Genomic DNA, 23809 nt, shown 5'->3' with positions numbered 1-23809 from the left:
CCCTAAAAAAATATATATTGAATTTTAAACGTTCGTTACATCTCAGCTTTACCACAGATAAGCAGAATTTGACAATCAATATAATGAAAGTCTGCTTACCTGTTATTTCAGCTGTAAACTGCATCCTGTTCATTTAGACGCCAATCTGTTATGACGAGTTCCTCTGGTATCAAGTAATTCATGATGCAAGAAGATATTTAACACTTAGATGGAGAGTTGATGCAAAGTATTTAATTGATTACGGTACCGGGTTCGTATAACAAACGGCACGTGCTTTGCCTCTCGTCATCCGAACTCTGGACAAAGGAAATCTCTCAGTTTATATATTTCATGTTACACGTTTCTTCAACAACATCTGGTAACCATCAATGGGCACTCCCCACTCTGATGTTATTACCTTGTACCCCAAGTCAGTATATTCCATCTATCAATCATTCTAAGATAAACCCTAGTAAGCTCCCTCGAGATAATGGAATCCTTGGCATTCAGACTCTGTGGCACCATGTGGCACCAAGAGTTACCTATCTAACAGATTTAACTTAGTTCCCACAACACTAAGACAAGACGTTATATCACTTTACATTAGTGTGGTTATTACTGTTAGGTCTAGGGTCAGGGTTAGAGTTACTACATTCAGCAGTAACCCTAACCCTAGCCATATCTAGGACTAAAAAGAGAAGACGTTTCACAATCAGTTCTTTGTATATCTTCTTAGTCAGACAGAAACCCCCCACATCTTATAGGTGGACGGGGTTATGAACATATCCAATGAATTGTTTTCTGCAACCAGATGAAATGAAACTGCCTTTCAGCAGGAAAAGCTTCTCTAATAATCCTAATCTTTGCTGGGTGTCTTCAGAGACTGAGGTATAGAGACACACTGTCAAGTCAAATCATCTGGCTGTGCTTTCATGTCAAAACAGTTATTCTACTATATTATAAGATAATATATTATATCCATAGGCTCCACTCTGTATAGTGTTAATGATGACTGTTTGTTCTGTACATTGATTGAATGGTTAGGACTATCTCTCTGTATTCACAGATTAAATCCCAAGAGACCAGGAGACCAAAAGGAAGCCTTCAACACTGCATCCCTTCATCCAGTCATAGTAAACAACCTGTCTCTCTCTTTATTGTGACAGATGTAGACACAGCCAACTTCTCTGTGGTGGTTGTTGTTGCTATCAGTGTTAAGGTCAAGGTACAAAGTGATTGACCTCACTCTGACCCATATACAGAGTTCAACCACTCTGATAGACCTCCATCTTGGAACAGAACTCACCAGGCCACAAATTAGAATACATTTAAAGTTGTCAAAACATGTCATCTTCTTTATCCTGTATTGTATATAGCTCTGATTTCACTGTCCTTACACAACTCTTCCTGGTCTATAGAAATGGCCATTGTGGGAAGGAGTGAGTGGATTCTGTGAGATCCAGTCGTCGTTTTTCTTGCGCTGTAAGGACCTGTGTCTCCGGGTGCTCCATGTGATGGCCTACAGTCTGGGCCTGGAGGCTGAGGTCTTCCTGAGTGCAGACAGACACATAGGGAGTGAGTACAGCGCTCTCTCTCTCTCAGGGGGTTATCTATGTACAATCACACCTGGGTGAAGGGCTGCTCAGTCCTAGGAATGTAAAACTGAAGTTCCATGGTAATAGAGTGACACTGACACTCAGATTTTTCACTTTAAAATGTATGTCAAACAAAAACTAATGATTGTGTAACCCTCTCACCAGGCTCGAATTTGACTCTCAAGATATTACCTTATTTAGAATATCTGAACAGCATGGGATATTAGGTGAGAAGGACATCTCCAATAAGAATCCCTATTGTAAACTTGCTAGGGTGAATGACAAATAGGGTATTAACTTCAGATAGAATGATTATAGACTTGGTTATTGGTATAAGGACATACTTTCCCATGCATTAAATGAAACTGAAACAGTAAATGACTCCACCAATACAACAGACATAAGGTTCAATATCTATATTAATCAAATGTTCAATGTATCACATCAAAAGAAATAAAAATTATAAACCCCAATGATTTTTCCACAACCCATGTCCAAATTATTTGCAAGCTTGCTTAAACCCTGGGCGCGCGTTGGAGCTCAAAAAAAATGACGACATACATAAAGTCCCGAAGTCCACCACACATTTGTAGTTACTCACTACTTGTAGATAATGCCTCAGCAAAATATAGTAGTTCCGTGCAGGTGTCCTCACAAGATCCACAACGAACACAGCTATCAATGCAGCCAGTAATCCGTAGCAGCAACAGACATCCGTTGGAAACCCGAACTGATCGTCACCAGCAATTCTCTCCAAGTCTTGCACGATGCTAGGCTAACCTCTAGGATGTCGAATGTCTCCACAATGTGACGGCAGCTTCAGTCTCTACTAGGTCTTTCTTAACGAACTAATAAACACTTTCTTATAAAAATAAAATCAGGATTTCCCTTTATAAAACTCTGTAGGTATGGTTTTGTTTTATCTTTATCGTTTCCTTTGGTCGTTTTTTCCTTCACCAACCCCACTAACGTCTCTCCTCTTTCAACCTTTCCCTCTCTTTTTTTCCCCCAGCAACCAGTCCACTCTCCCATTGGCCACAACTTAACAAGTTACCTCATTGGTCAAAACTTTAACGAGATACGTGGGAAATTTAAACTTAAAAATAAACCAACCTATTCACTTGTACATTTTTTTTAAACATTGCTTCAAAAGAAATGCATTAATGACATTACAAATCAGGAGCTATTCGATCACCTTTTAAATCTAATACCAATGAATTATAACAAATAAACTCTATACTTGGTTTTAGCAAGGTATTACAATTGCAAAGTTAAACAAACCTTACACCTTTATGCACAAGGACTACTTTTAACAATATATACACAAAAAATAACAAAAACATATTGACTTGAAGAACAGCGCAGATGCAAAGTTTGGTAACAGAATGACGGCACAGTACTGACAACATAGCTGACCTGATGCAGAGGTGGACCAGTGATGTTTTCCTCTCAGTGGTGAGACTTGCCCTTCCATTTGACACACCTTTACCTCATAAGATCATACAATATGTTACAGGCTTATTGCATGTGGAAACAGACCTGCGTTCAAATACTATTTAAAATAATGTTGAATACTTAATAAGCAGTGCTTGATTGAGTTTGCCTGTTGTAATGGAACCAATAGAAAAGTCCTAAAAGTACAAACATCAAAAACTTTTCTCGTTCAGTTAGTCCCTCCCTGTTTCAGCTAATTATCTTCAGTTTGGTGCCTAGTGAATACGACTCAGGTCTCTATGGAAACATCAATGTAAATTCACCTTAGGTTTTTACTCCTCACTTTCCCTTTCAGGTCCATAGGGTTTTGCTGCCCCCTGCTGGAGACTGGAGCACAAGGCAGTCCCTGGCTTTTCTTTGGGCAGCTGGAGGATGAGGCCCTCCTCACCTGTTGTGACGGGTCCAACAAATATCCCCTGGTGAAGGCAGGGTCCTATCTCATCCAACGCTTCAATGACTCTTATGGGAGGCAGTGAGCATTTCCCATGTTAAGCTATGGAATTAATTGTACAGCATTGGATTGGTGTTGGCATGGGGTAGAGGGAGTTTACATATACCAGTCATTTCCTTTTAAATCCATGAAGAGAAGTGGACAAGTTCACACTTAGAAAGGAGATAATAGTTCCACACCCCATGTGTCCTGATAACTACAGGAATGGAACCATATTGAGGTTGTCTGCTTTCTATAGTCTCCCGAGTGGGGCAGTGGTCTAAGGCACTGCATCACAGTGATAGCTGTGCCACTAGAGATCTTGGTTCAAATCCAGGCTCTGTCGTAGCCGTCAGCGACCGGGTGGCGCACAATTGGTCCAGGGTAGGGGAGGGAATGGCCGGCAGGGATGTAGCTCAGTTGGTAGAGCATGGTGTTTGCAATGCCAGGGTTGTGGTTTCGATTCCCATGAGGGCCAGTATGAAAAATATATATAATAACTAGGGGTGTAACGATGTATCGATTTATAGTCCTATGATCCAACTACATCGCTCGGCGAGTTGGCCTTTTGGACAACATATATCAATCTAACATCGTTTTAAAATGTAATAAATCGATTGAATCGATACTAGGAAATAACCCATTGGATTTAAGCACGTCAGACTTTATATGGATGTTTTTTCTTAGCACTTTTAATGATAAAGGCTTTAAACATTACTCGATTCAGTCTGCTTATCCGTGACGTCATCGCCCCGCGCCAGCAGCAGCGCAAAGGCGCAAAGACAACAAAACATAGCATGGCGGACGACAGAGGAGAAGCCGACGAGCGAAAATTATCAAGCCACCATTGCGGTCCAGTGTGTGGAAACACTTTGGCTTTTGCAAAGACGGAGATGTTCTAAATAAGTTGCTCGCTGTTTGTAGGATATGTAAAGGTCAAGTAAAGTACAACGGCAACACGACAAATCTCTCCAACCACCTACTAAGGCGCCATGGGATTTCACACAACACCGACCGTCCAGGCACCTCTTGCAGCGTTCCCGCTGCTACAGCAGCGAAAGGTAAAGTCAACTCTGCAGAAGCCTCAGGTCTCGCCTGCATGTTTAGTCAGAGACTAGGCCAAAACTCAGCTCGGGCGAAAAACATCACGGCAACAATTGCCAAGTTTATCTGCAAAGACATGCGACCCTACAGTGTGGTTGAAAATCCGGGATTCTGTGAAATGATTCAAACATTGGAGCCAAGGTACACAATACCAAGCCGACCACACTTCTCAGAAAAGGTTATTCCTGCATTGTACGAAAGTACTAAGAATGATGTGAAGCTGTTGCTTTCTCAAGCTGAACGAGTAGCGATAACGACAGATGGCTGGACGTCATGCTCAAATCAAGGGAATGTGACAATTACCTCTCATCACATTGATCCGGAGTGGAAAATGAAGACCTTTGTTCTGCTAACCAGAGTTTTAAATGAAGCCCATACTGGTAAAAATATTGGCGCGTTACTGCGTGAAGCCTGCATGGAGTGGAAAATCTACGACAAGAATCCTGCCATCGTCACAGATAATGCCAGGAATATGATTGTGGCCGGTGCAGAAGCCCAGTTCAGTCCACACATTACCTGCTTCGCACATACACTCAACCTTGCCTCGCAGAAGGGATTGGGGGTGGACCGTGCTTCCAGGTTGTTGGGGGAAAGTGCGAAAAATTGTTGGATATTTTCACCGCAGCCCGATTGCATGTCACGCCCTACAGGAAAAACAAACTCTGATGGATTTACCAAAACATAAACTGATCCAAGACATAAATCACCAGATGGAACAGTTCATTCGAAATGCTTGAACGTTTTTTGGAACAACAGCCAGCTATAATGGCAACTCTGATGTCCAAGGATCTACGAAAGGGGGTCACAGATGTAAGCACGCTGAGTGAGAGTGATATTGCCAACATGGATGACATTGTTCAGTTGATGGGTCCTGTCAAAATGGCAACCACTGTGATGTGTGAAGAAGACCAGCCAACTCTCTCTGTAATTGCTCCTCTTCAAGCAAAACTGCTGAAACACCTACAGCCATGCGAAGACGACTCAACCCTGGTTGCAGAGATTAAGAGGGTGATGGCCAGTGACCTCTCCACACGCTACAGAGGCACCCAAGATGCTCTCAACATAGGTAATTAATTTGGAGTCTTAATTAAAATCAACTTGGTTAATATTTTAGGTTATTAGACTGTATTAATTTGTAAAATGCCACACCTTTGCGTTTTCAAGTTTGAATTTGAGTTGTTTTTTCATATGGAAAAGTAAACAAGATATCTGCAATACAATTCTTAGTTCATGGTGGCTTTACATCATCACTGTGCCACATTTCTTTTAAACATACTAAAGTTTAATCTTCTGATTATTTTGTGTATGAGGAGGTGGTCATCACTTGCAATTTCAGGTCAACTTAATTTAATAATGCAATGAATGCAATATTCTTGTTCTTTAAACAGCATCAGCGTTGGACCCGCGATTTAAAGAACTGCCCTACCTGGAAAAAGAGGACAGAGAACAGGTCTACACAAAACTGGTTTTTGAGGCAGAAGTGTCCCACCAGGTAACTCTTCTCTCCTCTTTCCTCTGCTCTTTTCTCTTCTCCCCTTTCATTTGTCCTCTCTCAAATCTCATCTGTTCTTTATCTTCCTCTAAATTTATGTGTGCAGTATTACAGAGCAGAAATTTGAACAGTTCACACATTCTTACATCAATAGATGCAAGCAATGGGAAATCAGGAGGAAGACGAGGGAAGCTCAAGCACAAAGCTGTCAGGATTCAATGAAGAGACCACAGGTGTGTTTCATGTGATACCAATAAAAGATTGTTGTTGTTTTGTATTAATGAGAAACATGACTATATTTTGAAATATATTTCTTATATTGTAGCTCCAAATGAGTCACCTCCTTGTAGGAAGAAAGCCTTAGATGCACTGTTTGGCGATTCCTTCACCCAAAGAGAAAGAAAATCCACAAGTGAGACAGCCAGAGCAGAGGTGTTAAGGTACCGAGCAAAAGATGCATTGCCTTTGACTGAAAATGCCATGAAGTGGTGAAGATCTCAGGAGAAATTGCTACCTGTACTTTCCACCCTTGCTAAACGGTACCTGTGCATTCCAGGCACCAGTGTGCCAGCAGAACGAGTTTTTAGTACTGCTGGCGACATAGTGAACGCACAGAGAAGTGTTCTGCAGCCAGATCATGTTGATCAGTTGATATTTTTGAAAGAAATTCTGTAGTCATTGAAGAGTAGCCTAGTAGGTTACACTTGATCTTTTGTTGAATATTGTTTGTTTATAAAAATGAGAGTAGTAGCAGGTTCATCCACTGCTCATTCAACCTGAATAAATGTTGGTTGCACTTTATTTTTGATATTAATACTGTATTTGTATTGTAATGTTGAAAAACAAAAGCAGAAGTAGCAGGTAAACCTACTGTTAATTCAACCTGAAGAGATGTTGGTTGCACTTTATTTTTGATATTAATATTGTAATATTTTTATGTTGAAAAACAAAAGCAGAAGTAGCAGGTAAACCTACTGTTAATTCAACCTGAAGAGATGTTGGTTGCACTTTATTTTTGATATTAATATTGTAATATTTTTATGTTGAAAAACAAAAGCAGAAGTAGCAGGTAAACCTACTGTTGAAATGTTGGTTGCACTTACTGTACTTTTATTGAAAATGTATTGAATATTGAAAATGAGATCAGACAATTTTAACTTCCTGTTAATTCAACCTAAAGTGTTGTTTGCACTTTATTCAAATAAAATGTGAATGCATTTGCCATTCATTGTTGTTTACTTGTTTATTTATATTCATAATTAATTGATACCTGATTCCATTACAAGAAACAGGAATCTAGGAAACTTCACCTGCACTGTCCAGTATCCAGGTATTTATTTCAATCACACTGGTTGAATTTTTTGGCTAAAAGGTTACTGAATCGATTTCAAGTCACTGAATAATTTCGGATCGTGTCGTTCTAAATGAACCAATATCATCCTTGAATCGTATCGACAACCACGAATCGTGATACAAATCGAATCGTTGTTAAAACGAATCGTTACACCCCTAAAAGTAGTGGTCGGAGACATGGAGGGGAGTTGCAGTGAGATTAGTAGAAGAACAGCATCTAGTAAAGATGAGGTCAAGCGTATTGCCTGCCTTGTGAGTAGGGGGGGACGGTGAGAGGGTGAGGTCAAAAGAGGAGAGGAGTGGAAAGAAGGAGGCAGAGAGAAATTAGTCAAAGCTAGACGTAGGGAGGTTAAAGTCACCCAGAACTGTGAGGGGTGAGCCATCCTCAGGAAAGGAATTTATCAAGGCGTCAAGCTCATTGATGAACTCTCCAAGGGAACCTGGAGGGCGATAAATGACAAGGATGTTAAGCTTGAATGGGCTAGTGACTGTGACAACATGGAATTCAAATGAGGAGATAGACAGATGGGTCAGGGGAAAAAGAGAGAATGTCCACTTGGGAGAGATGAGGAGTAGAGAATGTCCACTTGGGAGAGATGAGGATTCCTGTGCCACCACCCCGCTGACCAGATGCTCTCGGGGTATGCGAGAACACATGGTCAGACGAGGAGAGAGCAGTAGGAGTAGCAGTGTTTTCAGTGGTAATCCATGTTTCCGTCAGCGCCAAGAAGTCGAGGGACTGGAGGGTAGCATAGGCTGAGATGAACTCTGCCTTGTTGGCAGCAGAACGGCAATTCCAGAGGCTGCCTGAGACCTGGAACTCCACGTGGGAGTTGTTGTATCTGTTATTATTACTATACAACTACTAAGTTGTATCTGTGCTAACCAGACATTTACAGAATAACAAAAAATGGCATCAAACACACATCTTATAACATACCCCGTCTTAAGCAACAAATGCACAATACCAGAAGCATTCCCCAACTCCCTCATGAAATGAAAATGAAGATATCTAGGCTATGCTGTATCAAGTGTGTGAATGCACACTTCTGAGGAGGAAGCTCAGGAGAAATACCCCCTAGTCTGGATAGATGAGCCAGGGCATTTTTTTGTAAATCTCAATCTGGCAACCGTCAATCTGCCAACCGTCAATCTGGCAACCTTCAATCTGGCAACCGGGGGCATATCTGATCCTGTTCATTTCAGCTGAGCTTTCATGCCGACCCTCACAGCTTGTATGGAGAGAGAACAGCCATCTAAGAGTACGTTTGACATCAGGGTTCATGTCTCGTGATGTGTCCCAGCAATGGGAGCTGACTTTCTTTCCTAGTCTCTTTTCCTGGTCTCCTTTCTTTGTCTCCTCATCCAATTGGCAAGGATCCCCCAGAACCTATTTCTCAATAACATACGGTACGTACTCAGAATGTCTGTGAGGCAGACAGCCCTGTGGCTGATTTCTATATACACCTTCTTTAATAGACTGTGCAATGACTGGATTATTGATCACATCCTGAACTAGAGGGCACTATCCCACAGCATTATCCAGCTGAGAATATGTGTTTGAATATGTATTCATGCTGACATATATGCATTTGACTTGTATCTCCATTAAGCTGATGTATTGGCATGCACAGAGACAGAGAGAGGCCGAGAGAGAGAGGGAGGGTGAGAGAGAGAGGGCGAGAGAGGGGGGGGGGGAGAGAGAGAGAGAGAGAGAGAGAGAGAGGGAGATATATACATCTCAAGCCATGCATGTTTGGATACTGGACGGGTACAATCTCCATACAGGGCAGACTGGGAAACAGGCGCAACCAACCATGGATGGGGTGGGGGTGGGATGTGGGGAACTTGACGACAACTTGCGGACAGTGGGTTTAGAACAACAATGGCAAAAACTGTATACAAAAAAGTATAAATATACCACCAAAAGGGCACTTGTGAGTGGGAGGGCAAAGGGCAGGTGCTCAGGCAGAGGTAGACCCCTATCTGTGAATGAGGTTTCATTTCCAGTTTTTAGGACTACAAACTGGCGAGCTCTATGGCCACAACCATCTGTGACAATCTAAAGAGAGAAAGAATGCTTTGAGTACAAAACTGTGGATACATTAGAGACCATTAGAGACCATTTTCTCTGGCACGCTCAATTCTCTTAGCATATCTTTCAAGTCTAATGCGACAAAATAATTGTTGAGAATCTAAGGCTGGTGACAATTTTTTTTTGAAAGTCTTGGCAAAAACTAGAGGTTAGGAATCTGGGCTAATATCCATACAGTTTCTCTCTAGCAAAACACAGAACAAAGAATTCGTCTTGACCTGACCCTTAAAAAGAATGTGCACACACAAACATTTGATGCTAAAATTATTTTTATTATTTTATAATGCTTGAAGAATTTTATATAGAAATGGATATAGAAAACAAGGGAAAGAATGAGAATGAATTTCAGAAAATATTTGTAAAATTGCAGAGGTCACTTGTTAGCAAGGAAAACGTCAGGAGCTGAAAAAATACAAAAAGGTATCATTGTTAGAATCATGTAATACTGTGTGTCAAACAAACTTCAGTCATCAGCTTTAACATTCTCCTCTCTTACCTATGCATTATGCCTTCGTTTTTCTGCACACAAGGGTTTTCAAGAATGTAGCCAAGCGATTTTTCCCAGCTGCAAATATAGAGACATCAGAGAGAGAGAGAGAGAGAGAGAGAGAGAGAGAGAGAGAGAGAGAGAGAGAGAGAGAGAGAGAGAGAGAGAGAGAGAGAGAGAGAGAGAGAGAGAGAGAGAGAGAGAGAGAGAGAGAGAGAGAGAGAGAGAGAGAGAGAGAGAGAGAGAGAGAGAAAAGTAGATTCAACGTCATCACATAAAAACACAATTGGGTGGAAAGAAGGGTGATTCAACCAGAAAACTCCACTGATATCAGACAGCTAAATGCATCGTTAGATTCTTTTTTGCCCTTCCGCGTCACTTTCTACACAGAAGACATCCGCTAAACATAGAATCAAGCTGTTTATCTGTCTCTCTGTGACTGACGATAACTTTGGCAGGAAGTTGACTACAAATACAAAGTTGCCAATATCTTTGCAATTCAACAAGCGAAGGATAAAAATATGCTTCAACTGAAAACCGAGATGACTGCATTAGAAAATAAATCCAGTAGGCTGTATAGGCCTATATTTCAATCATATTGAAATCAATTTCATGTTCAGTCAATTTACTTCTATTTGTAGGCTACACTGTCTGTAATTTTTGACATCTTCGGCCATTATAAAAACGATACATTGTTAAAAAACTAGTACGCTTAAGTTCCATCGCTATCAGGAAACCGGGCCCTGGTCTTTACCTTTGCACTTTGCTGGCTGGTCCTTCTGAGGGTTCAGAGTCTTTGACTCAGTTGCAGTAACCATGGAGACATCTGACAAGACAAAGGAAAATGGGGGATGTTAATACCATCAGAGAGAGAGAGAGAGAGAGAGAGAGAGAGAGAGAGAGAGAGAGAGAGAGAGAGAGAGAGAGAGAGAGAGAGAGAGAGAGAGAGAGAGAGAGAGAGAGAGAGAGAGAGAGAGATTGGAAATATACATCATCGCTGTTATTTAGAGCCTAGTGTGTCTCAGTTGTTATGGAATGGCGCTTGCAACACCAGGGTTGTGGGTTCGATTCCCACGTGGGGCCAGTATAAAAAGTATGAGAGTGTGTGAGTGAGAGTGTAGCTTTGACTATATACAGACTCAGTGAGCATAGCCTTGCTATTGAGAGAGGCCGCCGTAGGCACTGCCCACAAAATGAGGTGGAATCCCTCAGATTACACAGACCCACAAAGAATGTTGAACTATTTGCCCATCGTTACAAAACTGTATATAGACGTAATATGACATTTGAAATGTCTTTATTCTTTTGGAACTTCTGAGTGTAATGTTTACTGTTAATATTTATTGTTTATTTCTCTTTTGTTTACTACCTACTTCACTTGCTTTGACAATGTTAACATACGTTTCCCATGCCAATAAAGCCCTTAAATTGAAATTGAATTGAGAGAGAGAGAGAGAGACAGAGAGACCACATTTACACCCTCCACACTCTAATTGACAAACAAGTCAACCAAAACAAAGGCAAAATCTACTCGTGTTTTGTAGACTTCAAGAAAGCATTTGATTCAATTTTGCACTAAGGTATTTTATTACAAACGAATAGTAAGTGGTATTGGAGGGAAAACATATGATGTTATTAAATCAATGTACACTAAAAACAACTTAAAATCGGCAACAAGCCGAGACTTCTTCTCTCAGGGTCGTGGAGTGAAACAGGGCTGCCCAATAAGTGCAACACTATTTAACCTCTATGAATTGGCAAAAACATTAGAAGAATCGGCAGCACCTGGTCTCACCCTACACAACACTGAAATCAAGTGTCTGCTGTACGCAGATGACCTGGTGCAACTGTCTCCCACTTAGGAGGGGTTACAGCAGCATCTAGATCATCTGCACAGGTTCTGTCAGACCTGGGCTCTGACCGTTAATCTAAAAAAAAATGAATATAATGATATTCCAAAAAAAGGTCAGGAAATCAGGATGACAAATATAAATTCTATTTGGACACAGTTCTATTAGAACACACCAAAAATTACACGTATCTAGGACTAAATATCAGCAACACAGGTAGCTTTCACATGGCTGTGAATGAGCTGAGAGACAAAGCAAGAAGAGCCATTAAAAGGAATATTAAAATCGAAATTCCAATTAGAATCTGGCTCAATCAGTTATAGAACCAAGTGCTCTATATGGCAGCGAAGTATGGTGTCCGCTCTCTAATAATGAATTTCTCTCTGTCTCTCTCTCTCTGTCTCGCTCTTTCTCTCTCTCTCTCTCTCTCTCTCTCTCTCTTTCTCTGTCTCTCTCTCTGTTTCTCTCTCTGTCTCTCTGTTTCTCTCTATCTCTGTCTCTGTCTCTCTCTCTCTGTGTCTCTCTCTCTGTCTCTCTGTCTTTCTCTGTCTCTCTCTCTGTCTCTCTCTCTTTCTCTCTCTCGTCCTTTTATTGTCTCCCTCTCTCTATATCTCTCGTCCTTTTTATCTTTGCACCGTGTCATCAAATACTTTGTGAAAAGTCTGTCCCTCTCTATCCCCCTTCATGTTTTACCTTTGCTTTTTGCTGACTGTTGATCATGCGGGTCCTTGCTCTTTAGCCCTGATGCAGTGAAAATAGAGTAATCTAAGGACAGAAAAGGAATATATATGAATGGAGATTTGATAGGACAATAACACACAGCAGTAAAAGTAGAGTTAAGTCCTATAGGCTGTTTCAATGCACCAGAGGAGTAGTCACACATAACTCAGTACCTTAGTGAGATACACTGCTGTTACTTAAATGTAATACAGTTTTATTAGCCTCCCCATGGGGATTAAGATGGCATCGTCTGAGTACAACGTGATGCTAAACCACCCTGAAGGATGCAAAGCAGAAACATCTGTGTACGCTATCCCTCATGCAGTGAAAAAGACAAAAACAAAAACTAAAAAAATGACGTCAGCTTTATGCGACATCTTTTTGAGTGCGGACCATCACACTTTATTGCTTATTTGAATTTAAGGGTTTTACGCACCAACCTAACTTTAGGGAGAGCGCGAGGGTGCTCTTTGCTTTTAAACCACAGAGAATGAAATGTTTTGTGTTTGAGTCCCTTGTCACTTTGCCTGGTCCTACCTTTACATTGTGGTTGTCTGGTCTGTTTGCCTGTCCTTTCCGGATTCTTTACCCTGTCCAGGTGTTCCTGTAAGGCCTTCTCATTCCTCAGCCTGCGCTGCTCTTCTTTAGACAGCACCTCCTCCTCCTTTCTCTTTCCCTCTATCTCTTTGGCCTGGTCTTTATCTCTCCTATCCTTCTGACAAGGCCAAATTCTCTCCTCTTCTGCCATCCTCTCAAATTTGTCCATAAGGAGCTCTGCCTCTGTCTTTGGCGCTGTTACTTTGTCATTCCCATCTTTCTTTTGGACACTCTCACTTTTATTACTCACTTTGACCTGGGGGACCTTGGCCACGCCTTGACTGCTCGTGGAAAACACAGAGAAATCTGAGAGAGAGAGAGAGAGAGAGAGAGAGAGAGAGAGAGAGAGAGAGAGAGAGAGAGAGAGAGAGAGAGAGAGAGAGAAGCTTTGACTATATACAGACTCAGTGAGCATAGCCTTGCTATTGAGAGAGGCCGCCGTAGGCACTGCCCAAAAAATTAGGTGGAATCCCTCAGATTACACAGACCCACAAAGAATTTTGAACTCTTTGCCCATCGTTACAACACTGTATATAGACGCAATATGACATTTGAAATGTCTTTATTCTTTTGGATCTTCTGAGTGTAATGTTTACTGTTAATATTTATTGTTTATTTCTCTTTTGTTTACTACCTACTTCACTTGCTTTGACAATGTTAACATACGTTTCCCATGCCAATAAAGCCCTTAAATTGAAATTGAATTGAGAGAGAGAGAGAGAGACAGAGAGACCACATTTACACCCTCCACACTCTAATTGACAAACAAGTCAACCAAAACAAAGGCAAAATCTACTCGTGTTTTGTAGACTTCAAGAAAGCATTTGATTCAATTTTGCAATAAGGTATTTTATTACAAACGAATAGTAAGTGGTATTGGAGGGAAAACATATGATGTTATTAAATCAATGTACACTAAAAACAACTTAAAATCGGCAACAAGCCGAGACTTCTTCTCTCAGGGACGTGGAGTGAAACAGGGCTGCCCAATAAGTGCAACACTATTTAACCTCTATGAATTGGCAAAAACATTAGAAGAATCGGCAGCACCTGGTCTCACCCTACACAACACTGAAATCAAGTGTCTGCTGTATGCAGATGACCTGATGCAACTGTCTCCCACTTAGGAGGGGTTACAGCAGCATCTAGATCATCTGCACAGGTTCTGTCAGACCTGGGCTCTGACCGTTAATCAAAAAAAAAATGAATATAATGATATTCCAAAAAAAGGTCAGGAAATCAGGATGACAAATATAAATTCTATTTGGACACAGTTCTATTAGAACACACCAAAAATTACACGTATCTAGGACTAAATATCAGCAACACAGGTAGCTTTCACATGGCTGTGAATGAGCTCAGAGACAAAGCAAGAAGAGCCATTAAAAGGAATATTAAAATCGAAATTCCAATTAGAATCTGGCTCAATCAGTTATAGAACCAAGTGCTCTATATGGCAGTGAAGTATGGGGTCCGCTCTCTAATAATGAATTTCTCTCTGTCTCTCTCTCTCTGTCTCGCTCTTTCTCTCTCTCTCTCTCTCTCTCTCTCTCTCTCTCTCTCTCTCTTTCTCTGTCTCTCTCTCTGTTTCTCTCTCTGTCTCTCTCTCTCTGTTTCTCTCTGTCTCTGTCTCTGTCTCTCTCTCTCTCTCTGTGTCTCTCTCTCTGTCTCTCTGTCTCTCTCTGTCTCTCTCTCTGTCTCTCTCTCTGTCTCTCTCTCTTGTCCTTTTTTGTCTCCCTCTCTCTAGATCTCTCGTCCTTTTTATCTTTGCACTGTGTCATCAAATACTTTGTGAAAAGTCTGTCCCTCTCTATCCCCTTCATGTTTTACCTTTGCATTTTGCTGACTGTTGATCATACGGGTCCTTGCTCTTTAGCCCTGATGCAGTGAAAATAGAGTAATCTAAGGACAGAAAATGAATATATATGAATGGAGATTTGATAGGACAATAACACACAGCAGTAAAAGTAGAGTTAAGTCCTATAGGCTGTTTCAATGCACCAGAGGAGTAGTCACACATAACTCAGTACCTTAGTGAGATACACTGCTGTTACTTAAATGTAATACAGTTTTATTAGCCTCCCCATGGGGATTAAGATGGCATCGTCTGAGTACAACGTGATGCTAAACCACCCTGAAGGATGCAAAGCAGAAACATCTGTGTACGCTATCCCTCATGCAGTGAAAAAGACAAAAACAAAAACAAAAAAAATGACGTCAGCTTTCTGCGACATCTTTTTGAGTGCGGACCATCACACTTTATTGCTTATTTGAATTTAAGGGTTTTACACACCAACCTAACTTTAGGGAGAGCACGATGGTGCTCTTTGCTTTTAAACCACAGAGAATGAAATGTTTTGTGTTTGAGTCCATTGTCACTTTGCCTGGTCCTACCTTTACATTGTGGTTGTCTGGTCTGTTTGCCTGTCAATTCCGGATTCTTTACCCTGTCCAGGTGTTCCTGTAAGGCCTTCTCATTCCTCAGCCTGCGCTGCTCTTCTTTAGACAGCACCTCCTTATCCTTTCTCTTTCCCTCTATCTCTTTGGCCTGGTCTTTATCTCTCCTATCCTTCTGACAAGGCCAAATTCTCTCCTCTTCTGCCATCCTCTCAAATTTGTCCATAAGGAGCTCTGCCTCTGTCTTTGGCGCTGTTACTTTGTCATTCCCATCTTTCTTTTGGACACTCTCACTTTTATTACTCACTTTGACCTGCAGAACCTGGGGGACCTTGGCCACGCCTTGACTGCTCGTGGAAAACACAGAGAATTCTGAGAGAGAGAGAGAGAGAGAGAGAGAGAGAGAGAGAGAGAGAGAGAGAGAGAGAGAGAGAGAGAGAGAGAGAGAGAGAGAGAGAGAGAGAGAGAGAGAGAGAGAGAGAGAGAGAGAGAGAGAGAGAGAGAGAGAGAGAGATGTTGATTCAACGTCATCACATAAAAACAAAATTGGGTGGAAAGAAGGGTGATTCAACCAGAAAACTCCACTGATATCAGACAGCTAAATGCGTTGTTAGATTCTTTTTTGCCCTTCCGCGTCACTTTCTACACAGAAGACATCTGCTAAACATAGAATCAAGCTGTTTATCTGTCTCTCTGTGACTGACGATAACTTTGGCAGGAAGTTGACTACAAATACAAAGTTGCCAATATCTTTGCAATTCAACAAGCGAAGGATAAAAATATGCTTCAACTGAAAACCGAGATGACTGCATTAGAAAATAAATCCAGTAGGCTGTATAGGCCTATATTTCAATCATATTGAAATCAATTTCATGTTCAGTCAATTTACTTCTATTTGTAGGCTACACTGTCTGTAATTTTTTACATCTTCGGCCATTATAAAAACGATACATCGTTAAAACACTAGTAAGCTTAAGTTCCATCGCTATCAGGAAACCGGGCCCTGGTCTTTACCTTTGCACTTTGCTGGCTGGTCCTTCTGAGGGTTCAGAGTCTTTGACTCAGTTGCAGTAACCATGGAGACATCTGACAAGACAAAGGAAAATGGAGGATGTTAATACCACACTCCATGTGTGCAGTTGTATAACACTTTCAATGTACAAAAGAACTGTAAACTAAGATGACCTTTGCACTGGGTCTGTTTGACCTCAGCACCAGCTGAGAAGATGGAGGAATCTGGGAGAGAGGGAGTTGGGAAACAGACAGTATAAGTTAAGGTGTTGAAGCTAACCTCACATATCACACTTTATTCTCTGTCTATTCCCTCTCCTTTTTACCTTTGACCTCCAGCTCTCTCATTTGTTTCTCCATGTGTGTCATATTTTCTTCTGCACTTAGTCTCTTTTCTTTCAGGAGCTCTCTCCTGTCTCCTTCCCTTGCTTCCTTCACACACTTATTTTCATCTTCCTTTCTCTCTTCCCCGTCTCTTCTTTTTCTATCGCTCAGGGTCTCCGTTAGCCTGGCTTGCTTTTTCAGCATCTGTTGTTCTTCTCCCATCTTTTTCTTTGCTTCTTCCACCTTTCTCTTTGCTTCTTCCACCTTTCTCTTTGCTTCTTCCACCGTTCTCTTTGCTTCTTCCATCATTATCTTTGCTTCTTCCACCTTTCTCTTTGCTTCTTCCATCTTTCTCTTTGCTTCTTCCACCTTTCTATTTGCTTCTTCCACCTTTCTCTTTGCCTTCCTCTCTGCTTTCATCCATGCATCTTCCTTTCGGTTTTCTTCTTCCTTCCAGTAAAACTCTTTCCATTCCTCCACTCTCTTCTTTTCAGATATCTCCCACTTGTCTCTCTCCTCCTGTCTTTTCTTCTGGAGCGCCATCTGTTTCTCTAACTTTTGCCTCTCAGATTTCTCCATTAACCTCCTCCTTTCCTCCTCCATCTCTCTCTCCCTTTCCCTCATTCTAATATCCATCAACAGCAACTCTTCATCCTTCATCTGATTTATTTTTGCATGCTCCTTCTTCTCCTCCCTCTTCATCCTCTCAAGTCTGTCCCTCTCCACTTCCTTCAACACAATCTCTCTATTCATCTCCAGAGACTGTCTCTCTATCCATCTCATCTCCCCCATACAGGCCAATTGCTTCAGCAGGCCCACCTCCTTCCTCAGCAGGCCCACCTCAACATGCAAGTCGCCTTGACCAAAACTGTGCACTTCCAATACGAATGAGCTCTAAAAGAGAGTTCCTAAATGTTAGCAACCTACAGGATGCTGCTAATGGAAAACAAATCCTTAAACAACCTAAAGACAGCATCGGCATCAAAAGAAATTAAGCAAATCACTTTTAACAGTTCCACATTAATTTTTTACCCAATTGCCAAAGATTAATTTGACCTTAACGTAAATTCCAAATTGACAGAATTTACATTTACAGTGGGGGAAAAAAGTATTTAGTCAGCCACCAATTGTGCAAGTTCTCCCACTTAAAAAGATGAGAGAGGCCTGTAATTTTCATCATAGGTACACGTCAACAATGACAGACAAATTGAGAAAAAAAAATCTAGAAAATCACATTGTAGGATTTTTAATGAATTTATTTGCAAATTATGGTGGAAAATAAGTATTTGGTCACCTACAAACAAGCAAGATATCTGGCTCTCACAGACCTGTAACTTCTTCTTTAAGAGGCTCCTCTGTCCTCCACTCTGTACTGTCACGCCCTGGCTCTGGGGACTCTAGTATGTTGAGCCAGGGTGTGAGTTTTCATTTGTGTTTGTTCTGGTTTTGTATATCTATGTTGGCCAGGGTGGCTCCCAATCAGAGACGGCTGTAGCTCGTTGTCTCTGATTGGGAGTCATACTTAGGTAGCCGTTAGGCATTCATTTGGTGTGGTTTCTTGTTCCGTGTTGGTTTGTGAATGTAACCAGGGACGTCACGTTTTCGTTTTGTTTTTGTTCGTGTGATCATCAATTAATAAATATGTTCGCATTCCACGCTGCGCCTTGGTCCTCCTCTGTTCCCGACGATCGTGACAACTACTTCCCGCGGCTATGCATCCTGTGATTATAGTGACAGTATGTCCAATAAACATGACCTCTCAGTGTCCCTATAGCCATTCAAACTACTATTAAAGCCTTTTAGCCTATGCGGTGCCTTTCATCAATGCCTACATTTCTAGTGCCTCTAACACATTATTTTGCATCTCACCATAAAACAGCCCTGTATCCAAACTAAACAAGGTGTGACCAACCAATTATGCAAACTTCTCTTTATACTATAGATTTTGTGTAAATCTTTTCAAAAATGTTTATAGTATAGTACACTATGCTGTTAAATGTGTTTTAAGACAGTACTAATCAATTCAATCTCATCAGAAATCACTCTCAGGTTCGGTAATCTAGATTATACAGTAATCAGTTTAGATAAATGAATGCATACCAATACTTAACCATGAAAATATTCATTTAAACATAAGACAGGAATTTGATACTCGCAGTAGGCTACGCAAAGTGATATGAAATTCTATCATATTTGCCTAAAACCGTCCTCTCCATTATAGTAGATTCACCTTAACTTTAGGAACAATTTAGAAACATGACTTACCAATATGATGACTTTCTCCAACTAACCTTCTCTCTGAATGTTCTCCCACCTAAGATTCTAGCCTAATGGCAAGAGGATTCTATCTTCTTATGACCCCATTATGACATCACTCCAAGATGGCATTCTACTCATCCTCAATGCTTCACTATGTACAACTACAGACTCCCAGTTCATTGTAATGGGACTCTGACAAAGCTGTCATTGCTCACACAGCCACTACATAACAGAGATGTGTTGTGTTCCAATTAAACCAATGATGCTTTGTTAGTGAGATCATTGATTATACAGTACTGGCCATTGAAGACGTTGTTTTCTTGAATGATCTACTGCAGTGACTAACTAGCACATAGATTGATCTGCTTTGCAGCAATACATTTTGTGAGAAATAAATTCAATCCCTTTCAACGTCCAAACTTCATGGAATTAACAAAAGCATAATTTTACAATACAGAGAAACTGTTTATGACCTGCTTGACCTCAAACGAGAGTCCAGAGAAATAAGAAAAAAATTACCTCACGCTAGGGAAGATTTACAAACCACCTCCAGGAGACTCTAAAGACCTACTGCACCCAATGTACTAGTTACTTTTAGCAAATAAGCTGTATTTACAGAACACACACTAGCGTTGCTTTCAAATGTACTCGGTTGCACAACAACAGTCCGTGGGAAGCCAGAAGTTAAATACAATTCCATTTAAACTTAATGTGCCGGTGGGCAGGGCGGTTGGTCATTATGAGAGGGGTAATTTGAGACAAAATATCTAAAGGATAATATTATTGAACAGACTTTACAAACGTGGGTCTGTTGTAGACCCACTTCCTCTCGGCTTACCTCATGTCAAAATAAAACTAATTTTTTGTGCACCTATGGCACAAAATCAAAGACTATAAGTGCTGGATAGAACATAGACTTAGATAGACATGGCATCATGGTATCTGTCCCATTATGGCGTCTGTGAGAGCACGGGCACTGCCATTAAGGCCATCTCCATTTTGAAGTAGTCCATTTTCTTCTACTACTACTTTTATGAGTTGGTAAACAAACTGAAAGGGTGCATACTGCCACCTGGAGTGTGTTGTTTGAACAGATATAATGCCAAGGTTGGCGATTTACTGCCACCTGTAGTTATGGAATGTTTGCTCACAAGTATAATTCATTGGCTGATCCCTCTTGGTGACCTGGATGGAATTCTGTGATCCTTCCTTAACCCCTAGGAAGTCCCATACAGTTCACTACTTCAAAATGGTGAAAGTCCTCAATGGTGCTGCCCATGCTAAAACGATCAGGCTTTTGGCCACTAGAGTCCTCTATCTATCTCTATTGGACAGAAGTAGTAGGCCTAACATGAAAGTGAAATAAATAAAATAAATAAATAAAATAAAATGCCATTTAGCAGACACTTTTATCCAAAGCGTCTTACAGTCATGCGTGCATACATTTTTTTTTTTTGTGTATAATAATAATGGTCCGTTTGAGTGTCATTCTGACGTTTTTAAAATACATAACAATTTAATTGTATTTATTTTACAAATATACACATAGGCCTACAATCATATTAATTATATTTTATTTTATTGAAATATTTGCTCTCTGAACGGGCGGCAGGTAGCTTAGTGGTTAAGAGTGTTGTGCCAGTAACCGAAAGGTCGCTGGTTCTAATCCCCGAGCCGACTAGGTGAAAAATCTGTCGATGTGCCCTTGAGCAAGGCACTTAACCCTAATTGCTCCTGTAAGTCGCTCTGGATAAGAGCGTCTGCTAAATGACCAATTATATTATTTATGAACAAGCTCATCTCAAAGCCTCTTTCTCTAGCACCAAAATTGGAATGCGTCGTGACGTCAACCATAATTTCAGCCCGTCCCCTTTTGGTGAATGGAGAATCCGCTATCCAATTGTGGCAGTCGAAAACAGCAACATTGTTTCCTTGTGTAGAGAATGGGTCTCAGTAACCCGATAAATTACTAAAGAAATGCTTAGATTAAGATAACATTGATACGCTCTCTAAGTCACCTAGTGCGGTGACTTATTGGTGAAGACATGGAAAAACAACCGAGGTTATTGGCATCCCAACTCCTCCTGAAAAACAGCGTCTTCGAAGTATTGTTAAACCGTGTGATTCTGACATGGAAAGAGATTCCGGCCAATAAAAAACGCGTTTCAGGCAGTATACATCACCCGTTCAAAGTCGGTAAGTGTCAAAAGATAAACTGGGTATTAAGTGCAAAGATATATGCTACTAATATATTCCGACTGAGACATCTAGGGACAGATAGGTGATTTATAGCCTATAGTATGTAACAGTTTCTATGAAGTACATATGTATAATGCTTTTAATGAATTGTGTAATGCCTTAAACCTATGTGCTATGACACTAACTATAACCATCCATAATAAGTAATACGTGGTTGTAAAACTGTACAATGTTTTATAGATAATTAGCTACAATGGGGGAGGGGGGACTTGAAATGGATACAATGTACTGTAGGTGAAATGAATAGTGTATGTATTGACTGATCATTGAAAATAATGTAAAACCTTACATTATTGTCTTTATTGGTGTATTTGATATTTGGTATTTTATTAGGATCCCCATTAGCTGTTGCAAAAGCAGCAGCTACTCTTCCTGGGGTCCACACAAAACATGAAACATGACATAATACAGAACATTAATAGACAAGAACAGCTCAAGGACAGAACTACATACGTCTATGTCTTCTAGATGGTGTTCTATACTGTATGTTATGATATGTCTATGTCTTCTAGATGGTGTTCTATACTGTATGTAATGATATGTCTATGTCTTCTATATGGTGTTCTATACTGTATGTAATGATATGTCTATGTCTTCTAGATGGTGTTCTATACTGTATGTAATGATATGTCTATGTCTTCTATATGGTGTTCTATACTGTATGTAATGATATGTCTATGTCTTCTATATGGTGTTCTATACTGTATGTAATGATATGTCTATGTCTTCTAGATGGTGTTCTATACTGTATGTAATGATATGTCTATGTCTTCTAGATGGTGTTCTATACTGTATGTAATGATATGTCTATGTCTTCTAGATGGTGTTCTATACTGTATGTAATGATATGTCTATGTCTTCTATATGGTGTTCTATACTGTATGTAATGACATGTCTATGTCTTCTATATGGTGTTCTATACTGTATGTAATGATATGTCTATGTCTTCTACATTGTGTTCCATACTGTATGAATTCTGAGGATTTAAAATATGAATCTATAATCATGCTTCCCTTTCAATGTCAATGTGTATTTGTAACATTCTAACCCTGTTTACAATAGTGCTTTGACGAAGAAGCTTTCTCCAAAACGTGTCAGCAAGTAATATCACTGAAGGGAATTAATCTGCCGTCCTGCACCTTATTTTACAAACAGTGAGCACGAGAGGGTGGTGACCTGGGGGATCTGAGGTACTGGAATGCATTAAAATATACATATCCTTTATAATAAAGCATTGCATTCATATCATCACATTTGCGTAGTGGCATAGAGCAGTAGAGTAGAGGCACTTCCAGAAGTTGTACACATGGGGGACATTTTTAATAGCATAATGGCCGAGAAAATGTTGGCCTTTTATAAACGCATTTCATGCAATTCTATGTCATTTTACATGACGAGACTTTGGTAGAGTATTTGTTAATACCACACAAATGATCGAAATGGCAGGCTACACTGACAAACTGAGAATCAGAGATCAATAAAAACGACCTTGTCTTGAATCCATCAATAGCCTAGGCCTAGGTGTGTGGAGACACATATTGTAGGCTACAATATGAGGAGGAAATTATAGTCCTAACAATGCTTTCCAGTTTCACTGACTCACCCAATGATGCACAGCTCCCTCACTGGTGATGGCCGATGCACTCCTGCCAAAAGCCTCTCTCTCTCTCTCTCTCTTTTGTAAAACAATATTTGGAAGTTGATCAAATATTTTGGTGGCCTACAGCATAGTCTAAATAAATGATGAAGTGCAACGCTTGAGAGATGAGAGTTCAGGCTCCTGTCTATCAGAGCAGAGAGGGAGAGAGATCATAGAAAGTGAATCTCATTCTAGTTACATTTGAAGTCGGAAGTTTACATACACCTTAGCCAAATACATTTAAACTCATTTTATCAGAGCAGAGAGGGAGAGAGATCGTAGAAAGTGAATGTCATTGTCACGACTTCGGCCGATGCTGCCTCTCCTCCTTGTTCGGGCAGGCTTCGGCGTTCGTCGTCACCGGCTTACTAACCACTGCTGCCCCAATCATCATCACAATTGTCTTGTATTGTCAATCACACACACCTGGTTCCTATCCCCTAATTAGTCAGTGTATAAGTGTTCCCTCTACCCCCTTGTCCTTGTGGGTGATTGTTAATGGTGAGAGTAGTGTAGCTCGGTGGAGCTACTCATAACATTGTGTTGCCAGGGTAGATTTCCCCCCTGTGCCTATGTATTATTGGATTCCGTTACAGTGTATTTGCCAGGGATGTTAGTTTGCCCTGTGCCTGTTTCGTTGATCGCTATTGGAGCGCATTTGTGTGTCAACGTAGGAATAAACTCTGTATTCGGTGATTACCCTCCTGCGCCTGACTCCTTCCAC

General features: G+C 40.6%; 2 protein-coding genes, 1 long non-coding RNA gene and 1 pseudogene across 4 annotated transcripts in view; 2 read left to right on the top strand and 2 right to left on the bottom strand.

Annotated features, from left to right (window-relative positions):
• The window catches only part of LOC311148715 (solute carrier family 15 member 5-like), a 202049-nt pseudogene that overhangs the window by 120744 nt on the left and 57496 nt on the right, over window positions 1–23809 (top strand). The window lies entirely within an intron of this gene.
• Window positions 5368–6586, top strand: LOC311148655 (E3 SUMO-protein ligase ZBED1-like; the record flags this gene model as incomplete). The annotated part of the gene is made up of 4 exons (XM_084185642.1): window positions 5368–5668; window positions 5991–6094; window positions 6249–6327; window positions 6420–6586. The coding sequence occupies 4 exons, from the start codon at window positions 5368–5370 to the stop codon at window positions 6584–6586; spliced, it is 651 nt and encodes a 216-aa protein (XP_084041768.1).
• On the bottom strand, window positions 9844–10857 carry LOC311149212. Its single transcript, XR_014615010.1, has 3 exons — window positions 10784–10857; window positions 10039–10107; window positions 9844–9944 (listed from the first exon to the last, which is right to left on the bottom strand). It is a non-coding gene; the product is annotated as an uncharacterized lncRNA (long non-coding RNA).
• Window positions 12562–17681, bottom strand: LOC311148654 (uncharacterized protein; the record flags this gene model as incomplete). Its single annotated transcript, XM_084185641.1, has 7 exons — window positions 12562–12644; window positions 13137–13502; window positions 15027–15098; window positions 15591–15965; window positions 16608–16679; window positions 16779–16829; window positions 16931–17681. 7 exons carry the CDS (start codon window positions 17679–17681, stop codon window positions 12562–12564), a joined length of 1770 nt encoding a protein of 589 aa, XP_084041767.1.

This window comes from Coregonus lavaretus (assembly GCF_964263955.1).
Source record: "Coregonus lavaretus genome assembly, chromosome: 21".
Taxonomy (NCBI): domain Eukaryota; kingdom Metazoa; phylum Chordata; class Actinopteri; order Salmoniformes; family Salmonidae; genus Coregonus; species Coregonus lavaretus.
The sequence above is the reverse complement of the archived record's forward strand: the minus strand, read 5'-3'. Positions and strand labels throughout refer to the sequence as shown.